Source organism: Coturnix japonica, chromosome 23 (genome assembly GCF_001577835.2).
Source record: "Coturnix japonica isolate 7356 chromosome 23, Coturnix japonica 2.1, whole genome shotgun sequence".
Taxonomy (NCBI): domain Eukaryota; kingdom Metazoa; phylum Chordata; class Aves; order Galliformes; family Phasianidae; genus Coturnix; species Coturnix japonica.
In genome coordinates, this window is record NC_029538.1 from 1,845,420 (window position 1) to 1,864,201 (window position 18,782).

An 18,782-nucleotide genomic window follows, 5' to 3' on the forward strand; every position below is an offset into this window, starting at 1 on the left:
GTTCTGGAGCACCCCGAGGGGAAATGACCCCCCTGCACCCCCCTGGGGACAGCTGTACCAACACATCACCACTCCACACTAAGCCTCCATGCATGGGGATGCACGAGGATCCCCCCATCCTTGGCACTGGGGGGATGAGCAATGCCTGAAGCCCCCAGGATGGCAGTGGCAGAGCAGCAGCCCCCCCCCCCCCAACCCCCCACCTCCATCTCCCCATTGCTTCCCCTCCAGCACTAACGTTCCCAGATCCGATCTGATTAAAGCAGATAACGCCGCCGCCGTTTGTTGTTGTGACACTGTTGGTGTGAGTGACAAGCAAAGGGTTAACTCCAGGGAATTGGGAATCCAGCCTGGCTGCTAATAACACGTGAGTCACAGCCAGAATAACACATGGGTGCAGGGAGAGGCACAGCACCCAACTGCACAGCAGCGCTCTGCATTCAGGGTCGGGGTTTGCTGCGTGCAATGACCCCAAAGCCGGCCAGGGGGAGGGGGGGGTCGAGCCTTCAAGCATGGAATTATCCCACCCCCAAATGCATCAGCTCCATCCCAGCACCCAAAACGGGATGGAAAGGGGGGGAAATAGGGATGGGGGGGGACAGAGAGGGGACAGAGACCCGCACGCATCGCTCCCACCTCCTGGAAACCACGCGGAGAGGAGCAGCCCTGCCTGCACTCCAGCCCGGTCAGCAGAGGAATCTGCACACGCAGACAGGATCGCTGCAATCGCTGGTGGCTGAGTGAGCAACTTTGCAGGCTTCCTCGTCCCCTCGCCCTGAATGTCAGCTTTGAATTTTCTTGCTATTTTTAGGGCTGATTCCGACACGAGGAGGATCCCTCCGTCCTCACCTCGCGCCGTGTGAATATCTCCAGGCCGTCTATCGCTGCACCTGCTCCATATATATATATTGCTATACCTGCCCTTTATATCCTGCTGCACCTGCCCCATATATACTGCAGCTCCTACCCCTATATATATATATATATTACTGCACCTGCACATGCATTGGGACAGAGGGTCGGGTCGGCTGCATTGCACAGAAGGTCGCAGGGAAAACATTCCTTTGCAAGAGAGGATGGGTTAGAATGTAAAAGATTTATTAATTTAATCCCAAGCATTAAAAGGTCATGTATTAATCAAAGAGATGCTTAAAACTGTCAAAGTCCTTTGTCAGGTTTGAAGTGCATCTCTATAGTTATCATAAAATATATATAGATATCAGGCTGGCACCGAGCCCTCGCTGGGCTGGGAGTGGAGGGGGGGAGGAGGGGGGTCCACGGGTGGGATCTGAGCTGGGGGGGGTGGGATGGAGGCAGCATCCGGGTGGGTCACCCTGGGGTCTGTGGTTTGAGTTGGGATGGGAGGTGGGAGGATGCGGGGTGGGGGGGGTCCATAAGCGCGGATATGGGCCGTGCTGGGGGGGGGTCGTAGGGGAGGAGAGCAGCGCCGGCCCCACTCGTGTCGCAGCCGTCACGGCCCCTCCTGGTGGTGGATGGGGGGAGGGAGGAGGCGGCTCCCCAGGGCCCCCCGGGTCACCCGGACGCTCTGTCCCTCCCGCAGACAGTTGCTGTGTCAGCAGCGGTGCCTTGGGCTTACGCTACCATCTAGCGGCTGCTGAGCCGAGCGGGGACACCGCTGTCCCCGCGTCCCCGCGCCGTGGGGGGGTCCTCGTGTCGTGGCGGTGGGCGGCTGACCCGGTTTCCGACCCCCCTCCCCAACCCTTTAAACACTGGGGCGGTGGGTGACCCGTTGTCCTCATGCAGTGTCTTCCACCACCCCCCTGCTTTGGGTTTGTGGTTGGTGGCAGCGCTTGGGACCCCCAAAACCAGCTCCAGATCGCCGGGGAGGGGCCCTGGGGGTCGTTTAGAGACAGCGAGGTGGGGGTAAGAAGGGGGGCGAGAGGGGCTGCAGGGCTGTGGAGCTGCCTATGGGGAGCACTGCAGGTCCTGCAGCCCCATTTGAGGCTGGGGGCTTCCAGCTGCGGATCCAGCCTGATTCTGCCCCCTTCACCACAGCGGAAAAGACTCAACCAGCCCCGCCATGGCAGAGCAGGGCGTTCCCAGGCAGCAAAACCACCCCGGGTTTGGCTCAGCTGCCAACATCGCTGAGCGTCACCCGGCTCAGCGCGGCTCCCACTGTGACACCCCGCAGCCCCCAACATCCCCCCTCCCAGCCCCAATCCCAACCCATCTATGGGGCCGTGGGGCCTGAGAGCCCGAGCTGTGGGGAGAGGTGGGGACATGGAGGCCACGTCATTAAGGCAGGCAGGAGGCGAGCAGCTGTGCACAGCCTGGCTGCTCCCCAGCTGCGGTCACAGGCCGGTGCGTGGCTGTTCCTCCACTCCATGCATGGAAAAACACGTCCCCTCCCAACGCCCGCTGCTGAGCCGTGGGGTGATGCACATGGGTCCCTCCGTGCCTCGGTTTCCCCTACGGGCACAGCTCCCATAGGGCTGGAGCAGCTCTGCTGCACCCGGCCAAGCTTTGCATGGCGTTCTTGGCCACTCTCCACTGTTGTCTGGTCATCACCATCATGGGGACGCGGATCTGCTCCACGACCCAGCACTGCACGCTGACATCCATGGGCTGCACAGCCCCCAGGGGACACAGCCCCCCCACCCCCAGCACTGTGCAGGGTGGGGATGGTCCTTCCCAGCGGCTTTGGGTGAGGGTCCCCACGGTGGGGGCTGGTGGCAGCTCTGCGGCTCTGCTGTGCCAGGCCTGCATTGTTGGCCATCTGCAGTGGTCTCACACCTGAGCCCGGCGCTTGGCACAGCGTGGGCAGCCATGGTCCAACCCAACCAAACACCACCCCCCCCCAAAGCAGGGCGGCACATCCATGAGGTACAGGGGACCCCATCTCCCCTGGATGTGGGGACAGGAGGTGATGCTGAGCCCTTTTCCTTCCCCTCCATAGGATGCTGCAGGGATCCATCCAGCCAGGAGTGCCCGCTTCATAGCCCCCATCTGGATGCTGTGCTCTGCCCTCCCCACCTCGGGGCTGGTGCCTGTCCCTCCACCCACAGGTCGATGGAGCGTGGCATTAACATCAAATCGATGCTTCCCCCCCCCCCACAGCCTGCAGCCACGCTGGGCCACACTGCACCCTTTAACCCCTTCACTGCCAAATGAGGCTTGTTCTGCTCGGGCTGAGCTGCAGATGGGCTCCACCCCGCACTGCTGGGGTGCTGCGGGCACCTTGCTCCATGTAGGGGTGCATCAGCCCCCCCGTGTGAGCAGGGCCAGCAATGGGAGGAGGAAAGGACAACACAGCTGTGGCTATGGGGACGAGGGACACATCCTTTGGGTGCGTTGTTTGCTCCCTGCAAGCAGTTTGGGGATGGTGGGTGTGTGTGCACGCGCAGCAGGGTGTGCAAGCATGCAGACACGTGCAGGTGCATGCACAGAGTAAGGCAGCATTGTGCCTTGCACACATATGTGTGCACCGACTCTGCTTTGCACGCTCAACCCGGGGCCAGGCAGCTTGCATGCATGCATGGCATCACGAGTGCACAGTGCAGTGAGAGCCGGGGGGCAGAGCAGCAGCAGGGGGGGGGTGATGGAGGCACCGTGATGCCCGCGGGGTGCAGACATCCCTGTGGGTGCAAAGCAGTGACCCAGGAGATGAGAGGCTCATAGAGATGGCAGCACGTCCCCAACCCCCAGCCCTGAGCCCCCCATGTGGGGCCGGGCACAAGGCCCCTTCCATCAGTGCTGGGGAATTCATTAGCGGCCACAGCTGGGCCCTGTGGGGGGGTGGGGGGGAGCGGGAGGGGGGGCTGAGCTGCAGGGGAAATTAACCTCTTCCTCCCCAGACACAGGCAGAGGCCAGAAGGACCCAGCCCCCCCACCACCACTTGTTAGAAAGGTTTTATTTCTCTCTATTTACAGATTGAATTTTCTATATAAAAAAAGAAATTAACAACAAAACCTTCCCATCTTCCCCTCCCCCCAGCCCCCCACCGGGAGGGGGAGAGGGGGGGCACAGCCTGAGTGCACAGCTCTGCCCCACATGATAGGGGGCTCCTGGCCATGAGGAGGGCCCCCAACCCCCCTCAGTGCCATCACATTCACTTTGTGCCCCATCTTCCCCCACTCCATCCCTCCCCCCCACCCCAGTTAATGCTCATTGCAGGGATGTGGAATGGGGGGGTGGGGTTGAGATGAGCCCCTGTAGGCACTATGGGGGTGAACCTGCCCCATGCTCCCTTCCTCCCTGTTCCCATGTAAGGCAATGGGGCCACAAGAAACAGCCCCTGAGACAGACCTGCCCTGGGTCCCCCCAGCCCCATTTATGTCCCTTCAGTGCAGCAGCAGTTTATGGCTTTCAGGATTTTGGTTCTGCTTTAAGGAGAGGAGAAAAAGCAGTGGGTGAGGCAAGGAGCACCACCACCCCTCCCAGCCCCCCTCCAATATAGGGGTCCCTGAGGGGGAGATGGCTGCTGGGAGGGCTTATAAATTAAAGACAATACTGGGAGGGGGTGAGATGAACCTCCCCAGGATTTGGGGTCTGAACCCCCCAGCTGCACAGAGCTGAGCTGGGCAATGAGATGGGGCTGGCATAGGGAGGGGGGCATCCTTAGGACACCTGTATGCTATGGGGGGGGGGGGCACATTCCTCCCCCATCCAAAGCACTTCTCATGTTCAAAGCTGGGTGTGAAGGCAAGGAGAGAGGTGCTGGGGGAGGGGGGCACAGCTTGGCACGGCGCAGCCCCCTGAGTCCCAAATCCTTGTGCAAAGCCCCCCAGGGACACCCCCTGCACAGCCCCAAAGGCACTCACAGGGGATGCAGGTGATGAGAGCAACAAACCCCCTGCAGAAAGGGGAGAATTGCCCCCCTCCCCCCAGCCCTCCCATTTGGGGTCACTGGTTGTCCCCAGGCTGGTACTGGGGCTCAGTGGCTGTGAAATAGTCCTCGAGGAAGGACTGAAGGTACTCGAAGGTGGGACGCTCCTCAGGCTCCCGCTTCCAGCACTGCATCATCACATCGTGCAGGGATGGGGGGCAGCCGCCTGGGCACTGCATGCGGTAACCCCGCTCCACCTGCTCCAGAACCTCCCTGTTGTTCATCCCTGCCAAACACGGGGCACCCCATCGCCATCAGTGAGCAGCACTGGGACAACTGAGGCACATGGGGGTGTGGATGGGGAGGGGAGGCTGTACCTGGGTAGGGCACCCGGCCTTTGGTCACCAGCTCGGTCAGCAGGATGCCAAAGGACCAGACATCAGACTTGATGGTGAACTTCCCAAAGAGAGCTGCCTCCGGGGCTGTCCACTTAATGGGGAACTTGGCACCTGTGGAGGTGATGGGAGGTAGATGAGTCCTGGATGAACACCCAGAGGGTTCCCATAACCCAGGGTATACCCTTCTCGTAGGGTCCCCATAACCCGGGGTATCCAACCCATCACTTGGGGTATCCATAATGTGGGGTACCCATAACGCAGGGCACCAATCACTTGGCGTACCCATAATTTAAGGCCCCCCATAACCCAGGGTACCCAACGCTTGGACAACCCATCACTTGGGATATCCATAACCCAAGGTACTACAACACAGGGTGTCAATCACTTGAGGTGCACCCATCTTCACTTGGGGCCCCCATCATCCATAGTTCCCATAACCTACTGTACCTATAACTTGAGGTAGCCATTGCTTAAGATACCCATTGCTTGGGGTCCCCACAAACTGGGGTACCTATAACCCAGGATACCTGAAACTTGGGCAACCCACCACTTGGACAACCCATCAGTTGGGATATCCATAACCCAGGGTACCTGTAACCCATGATACCAATCCCTTGGGGTACCCATAAACTGGACTGCTCATCACTTGGACTACCCACCACTTGGGGTACCCATAGCTCTGGGTATCCATCATTTCAGGTACCCATCACTACCCACGGAACCCATCAACCAAGGCACACAGCACCAGGGGTGACCAGCTGTGGGTCTGGGGTATCACACAGTACAGTGGGGACAGGACGGCCACCCCCACCCCAGCAGCACATCCATGGGGCTCACCTTGGCGCGCCGTGTACTCGTTGTCCTCGATGAGGCGGGCCAGGCCGAAGTCAGCGATCTTACACACCAGGTTGTCCCCCACCAGGATGTTGGCAGCACGCAGGTCCCGGTGGATGTAGTTCATCCGCTCAATGTAAGCCATGCCCGCTGCGATCTGCAGGTGGGGCAGCCTTGAGGACCCCTCCTGCTCCTATAGGTCCCCCCACCCCACAACAGCCCCCTCCCCCAGTACCTGTGCAGCCATGTCCACCAGCTGGGGCAGCTTCAAGTAGCGGCCATCCCCGTCCTTTAGGAAGTCCAGCAAGCTGCCTGTGGGCAGAGGGTGGCATTGGGAGTGCTATGCCCCCCACCTGGGGGTGCCCACCCCTATAGGGATGCAGCCCCTGGAGCAGGTCCCTGCACACCTCAGCCATGCTGGGTGATGCCCATGGGAGTGCTGTCATCCCTCACCTTGGCTCATGAACTCGGTGACGATGTAGATGGGCTCCTCCGACACCACAGCATAGAGCTGCACCAGCTTGTCGTGCCGCAGCCGCTTCATGATCTGAGCCTCCTCCAGGAAAGCCTCGGGGGACATGGTGCCCGGCTTCAGCGTCTTCACTGCCACCTTGGTGGTGCCATTCCACGTCCCTGAGTTGGGGACAGGGGGTCACCTGGAGCCCTGGGGACAGCTGGCCCTGATTGGGCCAGGACGGAGGGGTGGGAGGATGCAGCAGTGCATGGGGGCATGCATGGTTGCATGGGTGGATGGATGGATGGATGCATGGATGGATGGATGCATGGATGGATGGATGGATGGATGGATGACTTGAGGGCATCGGGGCAGGGCAAGAAAGGTCCGTGATATCATCATACCCAACCCAGGGCCAGGAGTCTTCCTCACTTCCACACTAGGAACCCCACGGGCTCAGCTAACAGCCTTACCCCATTCCCCATCCATCCACACCGCAGAGATGCTGGGCTCTCCCCTATGGTGGGCACCACCTGGTCCCTGTGGTGCTGCCTGCTGTGGCACCGGGCTCTGCCTGCCCCCAGCCCCCCCTTACCCATCCACACGTCTCCGAAACATCCCATGCCGAGCTTCTTGTCCAGGCTGATGGACTCCCGCTCTATCTCCCAGGCGTCCTTAGCTAATCCCAAGGTCTGAGGCTTCATAGCGGGGCACACGCGGGTTAGCAGATGGCACAACCCATCGTTGCACTCTGCAGGGGCGCAGGGAGGGGGGAAGGGAGGGAGGGAGGGAGGGAGGGGGATGCGATGGGATGAATGCAGCATGCAGACCGAGGGGGGGACGCAGGCCCTACCCATCCACACTTCCCCGAACTGCCCGTTGCCCAACTTCTGCAGCAGCTGCAGGGACTCGCGGGGGATCTCCCACACGTCTTTGGTTTTGACCGACAGGTCGGCCAGCTTGGGGGTCCCTTTGGGGCACGGCACTGCCAGGCGGCAGCACAGCCCGGCCGCCCGCTCTGCGCACCGAGGGGGCAGGAGTCAGCAAGGAGGGGATGTGGGGGGGTCCGTGTCATCTCACCCACCCCCATAGAGCTGCACTCAGCCCTGTGATGTGCGTGGGGTGCTCCCCCCAGCAGGGCCAGCCGTGCAGCCCCACCAGCCCCATTGATACCCACCCAGACCCGGGGGCCATTTACCTGCTCCGGAGAGGTCGGGTGCTCCTTCCCAACAAAGCACTGGGCACACCTGGGGGTCCCCCTTCCTTCTCCAGTTACACCCAGTTCACCAACCAGCTGGGGGTCCCATCACCCCCCCCACACCCCTCCCCACCTCCATATACCTATGTAGTGCTGCACCAGCTGCTGGATGCTGTCGAACTGTGCCCTCGTGGTGATGTAGTACCCCCCGCTGTCCAACTTGCGGATCTTATAGTGCTTCACGTGGTCACCCTTGGCCTCATCCCAGTCCCGGATGGAGAGGGAGTAGGCACCTACACAGGGGCAGGGGTCAGGAATGGGGCAGGGGGGGACGCAGGCCCCATTGTGCCCCATTGCCGTCCCCATACCTTTAGTTGTCTCGCTCTCTCGGATGAGGAAGGTTCCCCTGCAGTTGCCGTGGCACAGGAGCTGCCGCTCCGCGTCCTTGCGCCCGATCTTCCCAAAGTACCACCTGGCGGGGGCTGCCGTCACCCATTGGGGCTCCAGCTCCCGTAGCAGCCCCACAGCCCCACATCTCCATTGCCCACCCCCCCCATGCCCCCCATACTCACTCCTCTGCCTGGATGGAGTCCACGGGGGCCACGTAGTTGCTGGGGATGTATCCGGTGGCACCTGAGCTCAATGACCGTGCTTCCCACCAGTCACCCTCACTGGGACAGGAGGAGCAGGCAGTGAGGGGGAGGGATGGACAGACAGACCCCCACACACAGCACAACCCCCCCCCACCCCCTGAACTCCACTCTGCTGAGACCGGCCAACTCGTGCCACGTGCTGTTTGCTCACGTGTTGTTGATGATGTGGAATTTCTCCCCTTTCTGGAAGCTCAGGTCGTCCTCTGTCCTGGCCTCATAGTCATACAGGGCGATGAAAAGGGTCACACCCCCACCTATGGGACACAACAGGGGGGACACGGGTGAGCCCACCCCATCCAGCACCCATGGGTGCAGCCCACCCCCCAACACCCCACTGACCTGTGATGCTGCTGTGTGCCTGCAGCGTGTTGCAGGGGTAGAAGCCTGGCCCTGAGAAGGGTGCAGGGGAGGGCACGGCTGCAGCATGGAAGTTGTTGAAGTCGGGGATGTGGGTGAAGGCACCGCTGAGCTGCGTGGGGTCGGGGTCGTACTGCGAGGGGGGGTGTGCAGGGGTCCCCGTGCCGCTCCCCCCCTGCCCCTTGCCGGATATCTTCTCCTTGCAGTGCACACAGCCCATCCTGCCACGGCCTGTGGGGGCAGAAGGATGCAGTGCTGTGCCCCCCATAGATCCCCCAACCCCTGCCCAGCCCTGGTGGGGGGCTTTGTGTCCCCCCTTCCCAGCACCCATGGGTGCTGCCTCCACTCACTGTGACAGCTCCTCGGGTCACTTCAGCTGCTCCATGTCAGCTCGGGGAGGAGAGGCACCTGCAGACATTGGGGGAGGCACCAGGTGGGGGGCAGAGCCCTGCAACGCCCCTGTGTGGGGGGCTGCAATGCCCATGAATGGGGGCTGCAATGCCCCTTTTTGGGCCCCCTCATAGCCTAACCCAACCCTACATGGGCTGAAATACCCCCACACTGGCTGCAGTGTCTAAGCAAGGGCTTCAGCACCACTGCATGGGCTGCAATAACACCGCATGGGCTGCAACACTGCATGGACTTCTGGGCTGCAATACCCCTCCTCAGCCTAAAACATTCCCATGTGGGTTACCAGGACCTGACACGGGCTATAAAACCTCCTGCAGGCTGCAAAAGCTCACAAGGGCTTTGCTGCGCCTCCAGGAGCCCTGCACAGGATGCAATCCTCCTGCAAGGGCTGACAGGTCGCTGCAACAGCCCTGCAGGAGCTGAAGCACTTCTGCATGTGCTGAAACCACATCCCGTCCTGTCCCCAATGAAGAGACCACCCCCACCCCAGCAGAGGGGCCAGAGGGAGCGGGGCAGGGTGAGCCCCCAGCTCTGCCCCCAGAGCTGCCATGGGTCGGGTGGCTGCAGGAAGGCTCTGCTCGCTGCCTGGGGTTGTGGCCCTGCTTCTCCATCCAGAGCCATTCACAGCAGCTTCCCATTTCACCCCATGGCTGCGCTGAACTGACACATTCTGGGGTCAGCAGAGGCAAAGGGCAAACATCCAGGAAAGCACCAACCCCCCCAACACCACCCCATAAATCCCTGCACTCACAGGGCTGCCCCACAGCATCACCCCCACCCCAAAGCTCAGCTCCCCGGTGCCATCATTGGGGAGGGGATGCTCTCATCCCTGTGCCCCACAGCCTCGTGCTGGCACCCGGCCCTATAGCAGATGGCCACCGAGCCCTTCCCGGTGGCCCCACCTGCCCCATTGCCATCATGCTGTGCCCTCTGTCACCCCCAGCGCCGCGGGTCCAGCATCATCACTGCATCCCATCCATCTGTTCTGATTTGCAGGGCCTGATGGCACGGGGAGGTTCTGGCAGTGACAGCCACCAGCAGCAGAGACACACACAGGGTGCTGTGCCAGCCCCGGCCCCATGGTTTGAGCACAGAGCTGTGGGATCGTGGTATATCCTGAGCAGGGGGCACCCACAGCGGGGGGTGGGCGTTGGGGACATTGGGGTGACCAGGGCTCAGCCATGACTGGGGGAGATATGGGGCCAAAGGAGCCCACAGTGGCAGCCTCAGCCCCTGGGAACGTGTGGGCAGCAACAGGAGGAACCACGTCAGCCCCACAAGCACCTCCAATGGGGCAGGAGGAAGCGGCTGGTGAGTGCAGCAATGAGGAGGAGGAGGGGAGGAAGGGGAAGGAGCTGCGGCCTCCAAAGGAACCTCCTGGCCAGCACAGACCCAGGGGTGGGAATAGAGCAGGGACCCCAGCAGGGCTGAGCACCCCAAGCTGCATGACACCCCCATACCCCACACTGTCACGTCCTTCTGCATGGCCCTACAGCCCTAAAGGTGCTGGGCACTGTGCTGCAGCCCGGCCTGGGGAAGAGGAACCAACACTGCAGCACACACAGCACACACAGGGCTGGACCTCACAGCTCACAGCCCCAATCCCAGCTGTGGGACCTGCACAGTGGGGCAGGTGGATGTGAAGGAGGGGGGGGATGAGAGGATGTGGGGACAGCAATAGAGATGGCAGGGTGGGATGCAGCCAGGATGCAACAGCATGAGAGTTATGGCCCAAGAGTGGCCATCCCAGTGGGGTGATGGGGATGGGGACGTGGTGGTACCCCAATGGGGACAGGGTGGCACTCCAGTGGGGTGATGGTGACACCTGAATGGGGACATGGTGGGGCACAATGGTTGTATGCGATGTTCTCCAGCCAAAAAGCAGCCAAGAAATCCCTTCTGCCCACCCCTATATGGGGGCTGTGGGGGCTGCTGACCACCCAAGGTGCTCCCCAGGAAGCAATGGGGCATTGCATTGCATTGCCCCCCCCTACAAATACCCTGGGGCAGAAGGCGATGACACAAACCACCCCAAACCACCCCAAAGCGTTTGGCCCTGAGCAGCCCCACCTGCCCTGCCCCATAGCTGGGGGCGCCCCTTCGCCCCCTGCCCCAAAGGTGATGCCTGTGGCACAGCTGTGCCCCCACCTCCCAGCCCCACGGCTGGCAATGAGAGCAGGATTTCCGCTGGAAGAAGAGCAATTCCCGGATCCGAGGGGGCTGCAGGGGGGGGGGGGGGGGAAGGCCCTGCCAGGGCTGCAAATACAATGTCCCGGGAGGAGCCGGGCGGGGAGGGAATTGTGCGGGCAGGAAGCGGCCAGTTCCTGCCCGGGACACACCGCGGGATGGGGGGCGCGGGGGGGGCACCGTACGTGTGAGGGCTGCGTGCACCCACTGCTCCCAGCCCGGCTATGGGGGGGGGAGGGCAGGATGGAGAGCCCAGCACTGCGGGGACGTTTGGGGGCAGCGGACGCCCCCACATTGTAGGGGTGCCCCCCCGTGCCCCCTCCCCTGCACTGCTGTCCCGCGGCCGGTCAAAGCGGATGGGTGAGATGGGGCTGACCCCCCCCAACAGACAGCAGCAGCAGCCGGGGGTCTCCTGCACACACACACACACACAGACACACACACACCTCCATCCTCACCGCAGGACCGCGGGAGCAATGACCCCCCCCCCCAACACACCCCCAGTGACAACAAAGCCCCCCCACCCCTCACCGGGTGGGTGGGGGGCAGCTCACAGCCTCCCCCTAAAGCACAGAGCGAGAAGACACGGAACCCCCCCTTCAAATAACACAAGATACAGCCGTGCCCCCCACCTGCCTCCCCCCTCCCAACCCCTCTCCCCCCTCTTACCGTCAGCCCTGTTCGCATGGAGCCCCCCGGAGCTGCGCCCCGACCCGGCCCCCTCCCCAGCCCGGGGCCGGGCACAGCGCTGCGGGGCACAGTGCGGGGAGAGGCGGAGCGGTGCGTGCGGTTCCCCCGTTGCCTCTGAGCGGCTCTATCCGCCTCGCGGAGCTTCCCCTCCCCTCCTCTCCCCTCCCCTCCCTTCGCCCCCACCCCCCCTTCCCCGAGATGATGCTTCGTTATAACAGAGCAGCGCCGGGCCGTAAGGGACAACGGGGTGCTGGCATAGGGATGTCCCACGCTGCTCGGGGTCTGCTTAGTGCTTATAGGGAGTATAGGGTGGGATGGTCGCCCTCCAGCTCCCATCCCAAAGGAGGCGTGTGTGGGGCCGGGGGGCTGAGACCCTCGGGGCAGGGACAGCGTGGGGACACCGGGGCCATGGGGTGGGATATAAAGTCCCCTGTGGGTCGTACACCGGCTCGTTATCTATGGGATGAAGGTGCCGGTGGGAGGAACCCAACATTTGGCATCAACCATATAACAGCACAAACCAAGGCTGAGACCTCCACACCCTGCAGGGACCCCACACCCTAATCAGCCCCACACACCCTGCTGGGACCCCCGCATCCCATCCAGATCCCCACACCCCTCTCCCAGCCCACCCATGAGGGTTCTGAGCTCGGGATGCTCCTTACAAAGACAACTCAGAGCTTTGGCAACCTGACCCCCGCATCCCTGCATCTATGGGGTCTCGATGGGGTGCAGAGCTGACCCAGATGGAGGCTGCTTGCCAAAAGCAAAACCTCCCCGGCTAGAAATAAATATCCTCTGTGGTTGGAGTGCAGCTCTGCCTGGGTCTGACCCCAAGGACGGGACGGTCTCAGCGAGGGGCTGCCGGTATTTTTACCCCATCCGCGGTTTCCTGCCCAGGGGCCGAGCTTCCAAGGGCTGATGGTGCATGGGGAGGGGATGGAGCTTCAGCCCTGAGCTGCTGCATCCCACCTGGGCTGCCTTGTAGGATGGAGGCCCTTCGCTGTCCCTCCAGAGCCTTCCTCCTCCTCTCCCTCCTCTCTCCTTCCCCCCCTCCCCCAGTGCAGCCTTTGCAGGGTGGCTGCTTTCCTGTGTGACACCAAGTCCTGCCCCAAAGCTCCTCCTGTTCTCACAGACCACCACTGGGATGGGGATGTGGCCCATCACTGCTGTCCTGAGGGGCTCAGATCCCAGTTGGGATGATGCACTGCAGGATGGTGGCTGCTCACATGGTCCCCTGCAGCACCATGACTGCACCCAGGCACCACATTGCAGCCTCCTTAACACCATGAAGGAGCTCTGGTGCTCTGGTGCAGGGTAAGTGCTGCCAGCACAGGGAGATGAGGCAGCTCTGAGGGGGTCCCAGCAGCACATGGGGACCTCAGAGCCCTTGGGGGCAGGTAGGGACACGGGGGGGTGAGAGGCTTCTGGTGCTGCTGGAGGAGCATCTCCCACTCCACCTGCTGAATGGTGCCTCAGTTTTCCCCTTCCATCCCAGTTCCCAAACTATAGCCCAGCATTTCCCTCTGCCCCACAGCCCCTATCCCTGCAAGCCACTTGGTTTGCCAGAGGGGACACTAAGGGGTCCCAGTGCTCTCTGTTCCCCCACCTTCACCACCTTTTGGCTGTGCTGCCCATCCCCAGCCAGCAATCTCAGCACACAGCACCTGCTGCCAGCCGGTCCCGTGCACCACATGATGTTGGTTCCTTCCCTCCCCTGGGGAGGGCCCAGGTTTGGGCTTAAAGCCGAGCTCATCCCCATGAGGAGCTGTGATGATGGGTGTGCTGGGCTGGATCGTGGCTGCCTTGCTCGGCAGCTCCATGCGGGGTGAGTCTGTGCCCTTTGGGGACACCCATGGGTGGGAGCTGGGGGTGGCATCTCCTCATTGCTGGGAGGGGAGGAAGAGGTTTCCTGCATGATTTGGGGGGTTTCCTAAATTCGAAGCCCTTGAGGGGTGACAAAGTGCTTTAGTAAGGGGGAAGTGTGAAAACAGGGCTGCACTGAGGCAGGCTGCTGTAACTCCAGCTGGTTCCCTGTTCTGCAGAGAAGCAGGTTGCTGCCGGAAGCAAAGGGAGGGGAGAGGGGAGGGAAGAAGGGTCTGTACCCCTCTGAGAGGGTCTGTGCCCCCCAGCCCCCCTGAGTGCTAGGAACAGCCCATAGGGCTGCTGGCTCCATCGCTGCTCCCCACATCTCCAGCACTGTTTGCCCAGGGCGCAGTGGGGAGCCCCAGATTTTGGGTGCAGCAGCAACGGAGCCTTGCCAGGTCCTGGAGGAGGTGCTGTGAAGGGGAAGGCAGCGGGGCATGTTGGTGTGGGGTTACACAAGCCCCAAGTGTGGCTCCAGCAGCCCCACAGGCTGCGCTCACCCCATCACTCTGCCTTGCAGGGCACGATGATGCGCTCTCCCATCCGCACCCCGACTTTGGTTCCATCTACCACGTGCGAGGTAAGGGCCCCACAGCAGGACCCACAGCGCCATGGGGGGAGAGGAGGGTGCTCAGAGCTGAGCCAGATGGGGCAGGTCACTGTGTGTGTGGGATCTGCAGCTGGATTTGGCTGCAGGACTGCACCCTCGGATGCATGCAGTGCAGTCAGGGCTTGGGGAGGGATGCCGGGTGCTGGGGCTGAGCTGGGTGTCCCGCAGGGGTTATCAGTCTGCCCTATGCTGAAATCGAGGAGCCCTTTGAAGCCTGGTACAACCTGACAGGGAACAAGAGCCGGATTCAGTACTATGGGGGTAAGTGCTCTGGGTGCAGCAGTCCACGCCACGCTGTGCCTGTCCCTGTGCAGAAAGCTGAGCTGAGACGGCCGTGCCTCAGTTTCCCCTGCTGGGTGCAGGGCAGGTGATCACATACCAGCTGGCCGGGGTGAAGCCCTATGGGATGCGCTACAAAATCACCCCCGAGACCACCGAGAAGGAGGTGAACACCAGGAAATGCTTCCAGCTGCCTGGCTCCAAAGAGGACGTGGTCAAAGCTCAGAGTGTCTTCCCCAGCTTGGATGGCTTCAAGGTGAGGGGTGGGACGTGCTGGAGCCTGGAGCCTGGAGCATCCCTTGGGATGGGAGCTGCACGGTGCACCAGCTCCTGCAGGGTGCAGGGCAGGCTGCAGCACGTCCTGCACCCACGGGCACAGGGAGGGTCATTTCCCCACCTGCATCAGGGCCGGACGCCCGACTCCTTTCCCAATCCTGAGCAATGCTGGGACGTGCCGCAGCCCACACAAATGCCGGCGTCTCGGGATGGCTCAGGCAAGTCGCTGCATGGCGGTTCTGCTCCTGATGTCTGCAGGCTCTGGGGCAGCACCAACAACATCCCGTGTGGGGAACGTGACAGGCATGGCTGCTGGATCTGTCCCAGGAGGATGGCATGGGCTGGGTGCCCAAAGTGATGATGGAGGCACAAAGAACTGTTGGGTGTCCTAAGTGATATTGGGTGCCCAAAGCAGTGTTAGGTCCCCAAAGCAATGATGGGTGCACAAAGTGTTGTTGGGTGCCCAAAGTCATGATGGATACCCAAAGCAATGTTGGGTATCCAAAGTCATGATGGATGCTCAAAGCAATGTTGGGTGCCCAAAGAAGTGTTGGGTGCCCAAGGCTATGATGGATACCCAAAGCAATATTGGGTGCCCAAAGTCATGATGGATACCCATAGCAATGCTGGGTGTCCAAAGTAGTGTTGGGTGCTCAAAGAGATGTTGGGTGCCCAAAGTCATGATGGATACCCAAAGTGATGTTGGGTGTCTAAAGCCATGATGGATACCCATGGCAATGTTGGGTGTCCAAAGTCATGATGGATACCCAAAGTGATGTTGGGTGCGTGGGGGGCCATGCACTTTGGGGTCCATGCAGAACCCCAATGGAACCCCAAACACCCATCCCCATCCCCCCAGTTCCTGCGGGAGGAATACTACCAGGGCCGGTACTGCGCTGTGTGGCAGAACGTCACCCATTGGGAGCAGAAGAAGAATGTCTACACACTATGGGTGACCAACTCCAGCTGCGGGGTGGCCCCGGTGCACTACGAGATGCACGGCTACAACAGCCTGCTGGGCTCCCACTACGACAAGTATGAGATCTCCTACACCGAATTCGACAACAGCTTCCCTCCATCCGTCTTCGACATCCCAGTGAATGGTGAGCAGGTCTGGGACCCCACCTCAGTGCTGGGGAGAACTTGGGCCGATGGTGTCCTCTCATTATAACCCAGAGACAAAGAAGTGCGGGCTGCTGCCAGGGAGCGTGGCAGAGCACCGTGTGCTGGCCAACCCCATGGAGGACCTGGTGGGGCGGCACCAGCCGTGGGCACACGAGGTGTTCCATCACTACCGCCGGCGCTTCGGGAAGCAGTACGGCTCAGCATGGGAGATGGAGCACCGCAAGCACATCTTTGTGCACAACATGAGGTATGGGTAAAGGGGGGACCCATGGGGAGACCCCCACCCTACTGGGGGCTGAATGGTACCACCCCATGGCCAGGTTTGTGCACTCCAAGAACCGCGCTGCGCTCTCCTACTCGCTGGCGCTGAACCACCTGGCTGACCGCACAGCACAGGAGATGGCTGCAATGCGGGGACGGCGCCGGAGCGGGGACCCCAACCATGGGCTGCCCTTCCCTGCTGAGCACTACATTGGAATCATCCTGCCCGAGAGCCTGGACTGGAGGATGTACGGTGAGGAGGGACCCGGCCCTGCTGGGAGCATGGGCAGCCCTCACCTCCTGCCTCAGTTTCCCTTCACACCCCATCGGTTGCCCCACTGTCCGCAGGCGCCGTGACCCCAGTGAAGGACCAGGCTGTTTGTGGGTCCTGCTGGAGCTTCGCCACCACGGGCGCCATGGAGGGGGCCCTATTCCTCAAGGTGGGAGCAGGGACCCAACACGTTGGGGTGGTCAGTGGGTTCCCATCCCTGTCCCTACAGCGTGTCCCCCCACAGACAGGAGTGCTGACCCCGCTGTCCCAGCAAGTCCTCATCGACTGCTCCTGGGGCTTTGGGAACTACGCGTGTGATGGGGGTGAGGAGTGGAGAGCCTACGAGTGGATCAAGAAGCACGGCGGCATCGCCAGCACCGAGTCCTACGGCACCTACAAGGGGCAGGTGAGGGTGGCCCCACACCCCTGTTGGGTTCTCTGCTGTTGGGATGTGCTCTGATCCCTGCTTGGGGATGGTCCCCATCCAATGCTCACGCACTCTGGTGATGGGGAAACTGCCCCAGGGCACGAGAGTCCCCATGGTTCCATGCAGGCTGAAGCCAAGCCCTAGGGCTGGTTTCATCACTGCCTCAGTTTCTCTTCTTTCAAAACAGGGACGATGCTTCTCCACCCATGGGAGTGTTGCATCCCCGTGGCACAGGGACGGAGCAGGGCTGCCTGGGGACAGGGACAGGGCAGAGCGGGGGGGTGGGTGCAGTGTCTGGGACAGGGTCCCTGCAGGAGGCAGGAGGGGATGGAGTGGGGATCCACACAGCCCCAGTGCCACATCAGTCCCTGAGTCAGAGAAGGGGGCAGCCAGGGGCACAGCAAGGGGACGTGGGTGCCCCCGGTGATGCAGCCCCCCCTGGTGCTGCAGAATGGCTTGTGCCACTACAACCAGTCTGAGATGCTGGGCAAGATCACGGGCTACGTCAACGTCACCTCAGGCAACATCACAGCGGTCAAAACTGCCATCTACAAGCACGGCCCCGTGGCTGTCAGCATCGATGCCTCGCACAAGAGCTTCTCCTTCTATTCCAATGGGATCTACTACGAGCCCAAGTGCGGTGAGTGGGGTGGCACGCAGGGATTGGGGTTCTCGGGGTGATGCCAAGACTCCCAGGTCCCCCATTATGTTGTTGAGTGGCTTTGGCTGGGCTGGAGGAGGTGAGCGGCCCCATATGGGAAGGCCAGGTTGGGTATTAGGAGAAATTTATACTTGGAAGGAATAGTCAGGTATTGGCACAGGCTGCTCAGGAAGGTGGTGACTACCACTCCAGGACCATGGAGATATGGCACTGAGGGCATGGATAGGGGGGATGTGTTGGGGGCTAGTGGAGGTCTTTCTTAATGACACATACATGAGAGCATCCCAGGGCTGCTCTCCCCAAAAGACCATTTCCCTTGTTGTCCCTGCAGCAAACAAGCCAGGACAGCTGGACCACGCAGTGCTGGCTGTGGGCTATGGCGTCCTGCAGGGAGAGACCTACTGGCTCATCAAGAACTCCTGGTCCACCTACTGGGGCAATGATGGCTACATCCTCATGGCCATGAAGGACAACAACTGTGGTGTGGCCACTGAGGCCACCTACCCCATTCTGGCCTAAGACAGAGCAGAGCCTTTGATGGTGCTCCCAACGCATACCCCTGGATCATAACCTTCGGTGGGACCTCCTGGTGGAGGATGAAGATGGGGATGTGGTGGGACAGGACAGTGGGGTGCTGGAAAAGCAGCCATGGGCTTGCCAATAAAGACCCTGGAAAAACACAATTTGGTTTCTATGGGAGGGATTCAGTTGGTGGCTGCCTGGCTCAGTGCAGTTCCTTGTTCCCAGCCCTGTGGGACTGCAGGGCTCTCCTGGGGAGGGGACAAGTGGCATTTGCAGCGTCTCAGCCGCTCATAGGGAGGCTCCTGCAGCCTTGTATTGAGGTGGAGCACAAACAGCTCCAGGATTTCTGCTGAGCTGAGACATTCCTGATGCACGGGGGGAGCAGCCACCCTCTGCCCCAGTGCCTGGGCTGTGCTGGGGCTCAGCGTGGTGGTGGCACTCAGGGCAGCACTGTGTTTCTCTGCACCCTGGGGGGCTGCTCTGCTCTGCGGGGGTCTCTGCTTTACCCTCAGAGC

The 18,782-nt window shown here is 61.5% G+C and overlaps 2 protein-coding genes across 3 annotated transcripts; one reads left to right on the forward strand and one right to left on the reverse strand.

The window, feature by feature from the left end:
* Nucleotides 1–3,929: 3,929 nt before the first annotated feature.
* Nucleotides 3,930–12,107, reverse strand: FGR (FGR proto-oncogene, Src family tyrosine kinase). Of its 2 annotated transcripts, none has more exons than XM_015883716.2 (13): nt 11,949–12,107; nt 9,032–9,089; nt 8,664–8,912; nt 8,476–8,578; nt 8,244–8,342; nt 8,040–8,143; nt 7,815–7,964; nt 7,069–7,224; nt 6,473–6,652; nt 6,255–6,331; nt 6,023–6,176; nt 5,165–5,296; nt 3,930–5,073 (listed from the first exon to the last, which is right to left on the reverse strand). In XM_015883716.2, the coding sequence occupies exons 3-13, from the start codon at nt 8,899–8,901 to the stop codon at nt 4,865–4,867; spliced, it is 1,602 nt and encodes a 533-aa protein (XP_015739202.1). In that variant the 5' UTR covers nt 8,902–8,912; nt 9,032–9,089; nt 11,949–12,107; the 3' UTR covers nt 3,930–4,864. The 2 variants fall into 2 exon arrangements, with proteins under 2 accessions (XP_015739202.1, XP_015739201.1); XM_015883715.2 differs by lacking the exon at nt 7,069–7,224 and adding an exon at nt 7,327–7,491 and having other exon boundaries at nt 11,949–12,106.
* A 1,203-nt stretch (nt 12,108–13,310) lies between these two features.
* LOC107323803 (digestive cysteine proteinase 1-like) lies at nt 13,311–18,431 on the forward strand. Its single transcript, XM_015883201.2, has 11 exons — nt 13,311–13,797; nt 14,356–14,415; nt 14,614–14,706; nt 14,808–14,980; nt 15,860–16,103; nt 16,177–16,372; nt 16,446–16,639; nt 16,735–16,826; nt 16,902–17,063; nt 17,535–17,724; nt 18,077–18,431. Exons 1-11 carry the CDS (start codon nt 13,743–13,745, stop codon nt 18,262–18,264), a joined length of 1,647 nt encoding a protein of 548 aa, XP_015738687.1. The 5' UTR covers nt 13,311–13,742; the 3' UTR covers nt 18,265–18,431.
* The last annotated feature ends 351 nt before the right edge of the window (nt 18,432–18,782 follow it).

Excerpts from the sequence above, each read along its gene's own strand:
- FGR (XM_015883715.2), bottom strand. The coding sequence starts at position 8,901 with ATGGGCTGTGTGCACTGCAAGGAGAAGATATCCGGCAAGGGGCAGGGG. Across the intron at positions 7,492-7,814 it reads GCTGGTGCAGCACTACATAG|AGCGGGCGGCCGGGCTGTGC; the intron begins GTATATGGAGGT and ends CTCGGTGCGCAG. Across the intron at positions 6,332-6,472 it reads CACCGAGTTCATGAGCCAAG|GCAGCTTGCTGGACTTCCTA; the intron begins GTGAGGGATGAC and ends CTCTGCCCACAG.
- LOC107323803 (XM_015883201.2), top strand. The coding sequence starts at position 13,743 with ATGATGGGTGTGCTGGGCTGGATCGTGGCTGCCTTGCTCGGCAGCTCC. Across the intron at positions 13,798-14,355 it reads GCTCGGCAGCTCCATGCGGG|GGCACGATGATGCGCTCTCC; the intron begins GTGAGTCTGTGC and ends TCTGCCTTGCAG. Across the intron at positions 14,416-14,613 it reads TTCCATCTACCACGTGCGAG|GGGTTATCAGTCTGCCCTAT; the intron begins GTAAGGGCCCCA and ends GGTGTCCCGCAG.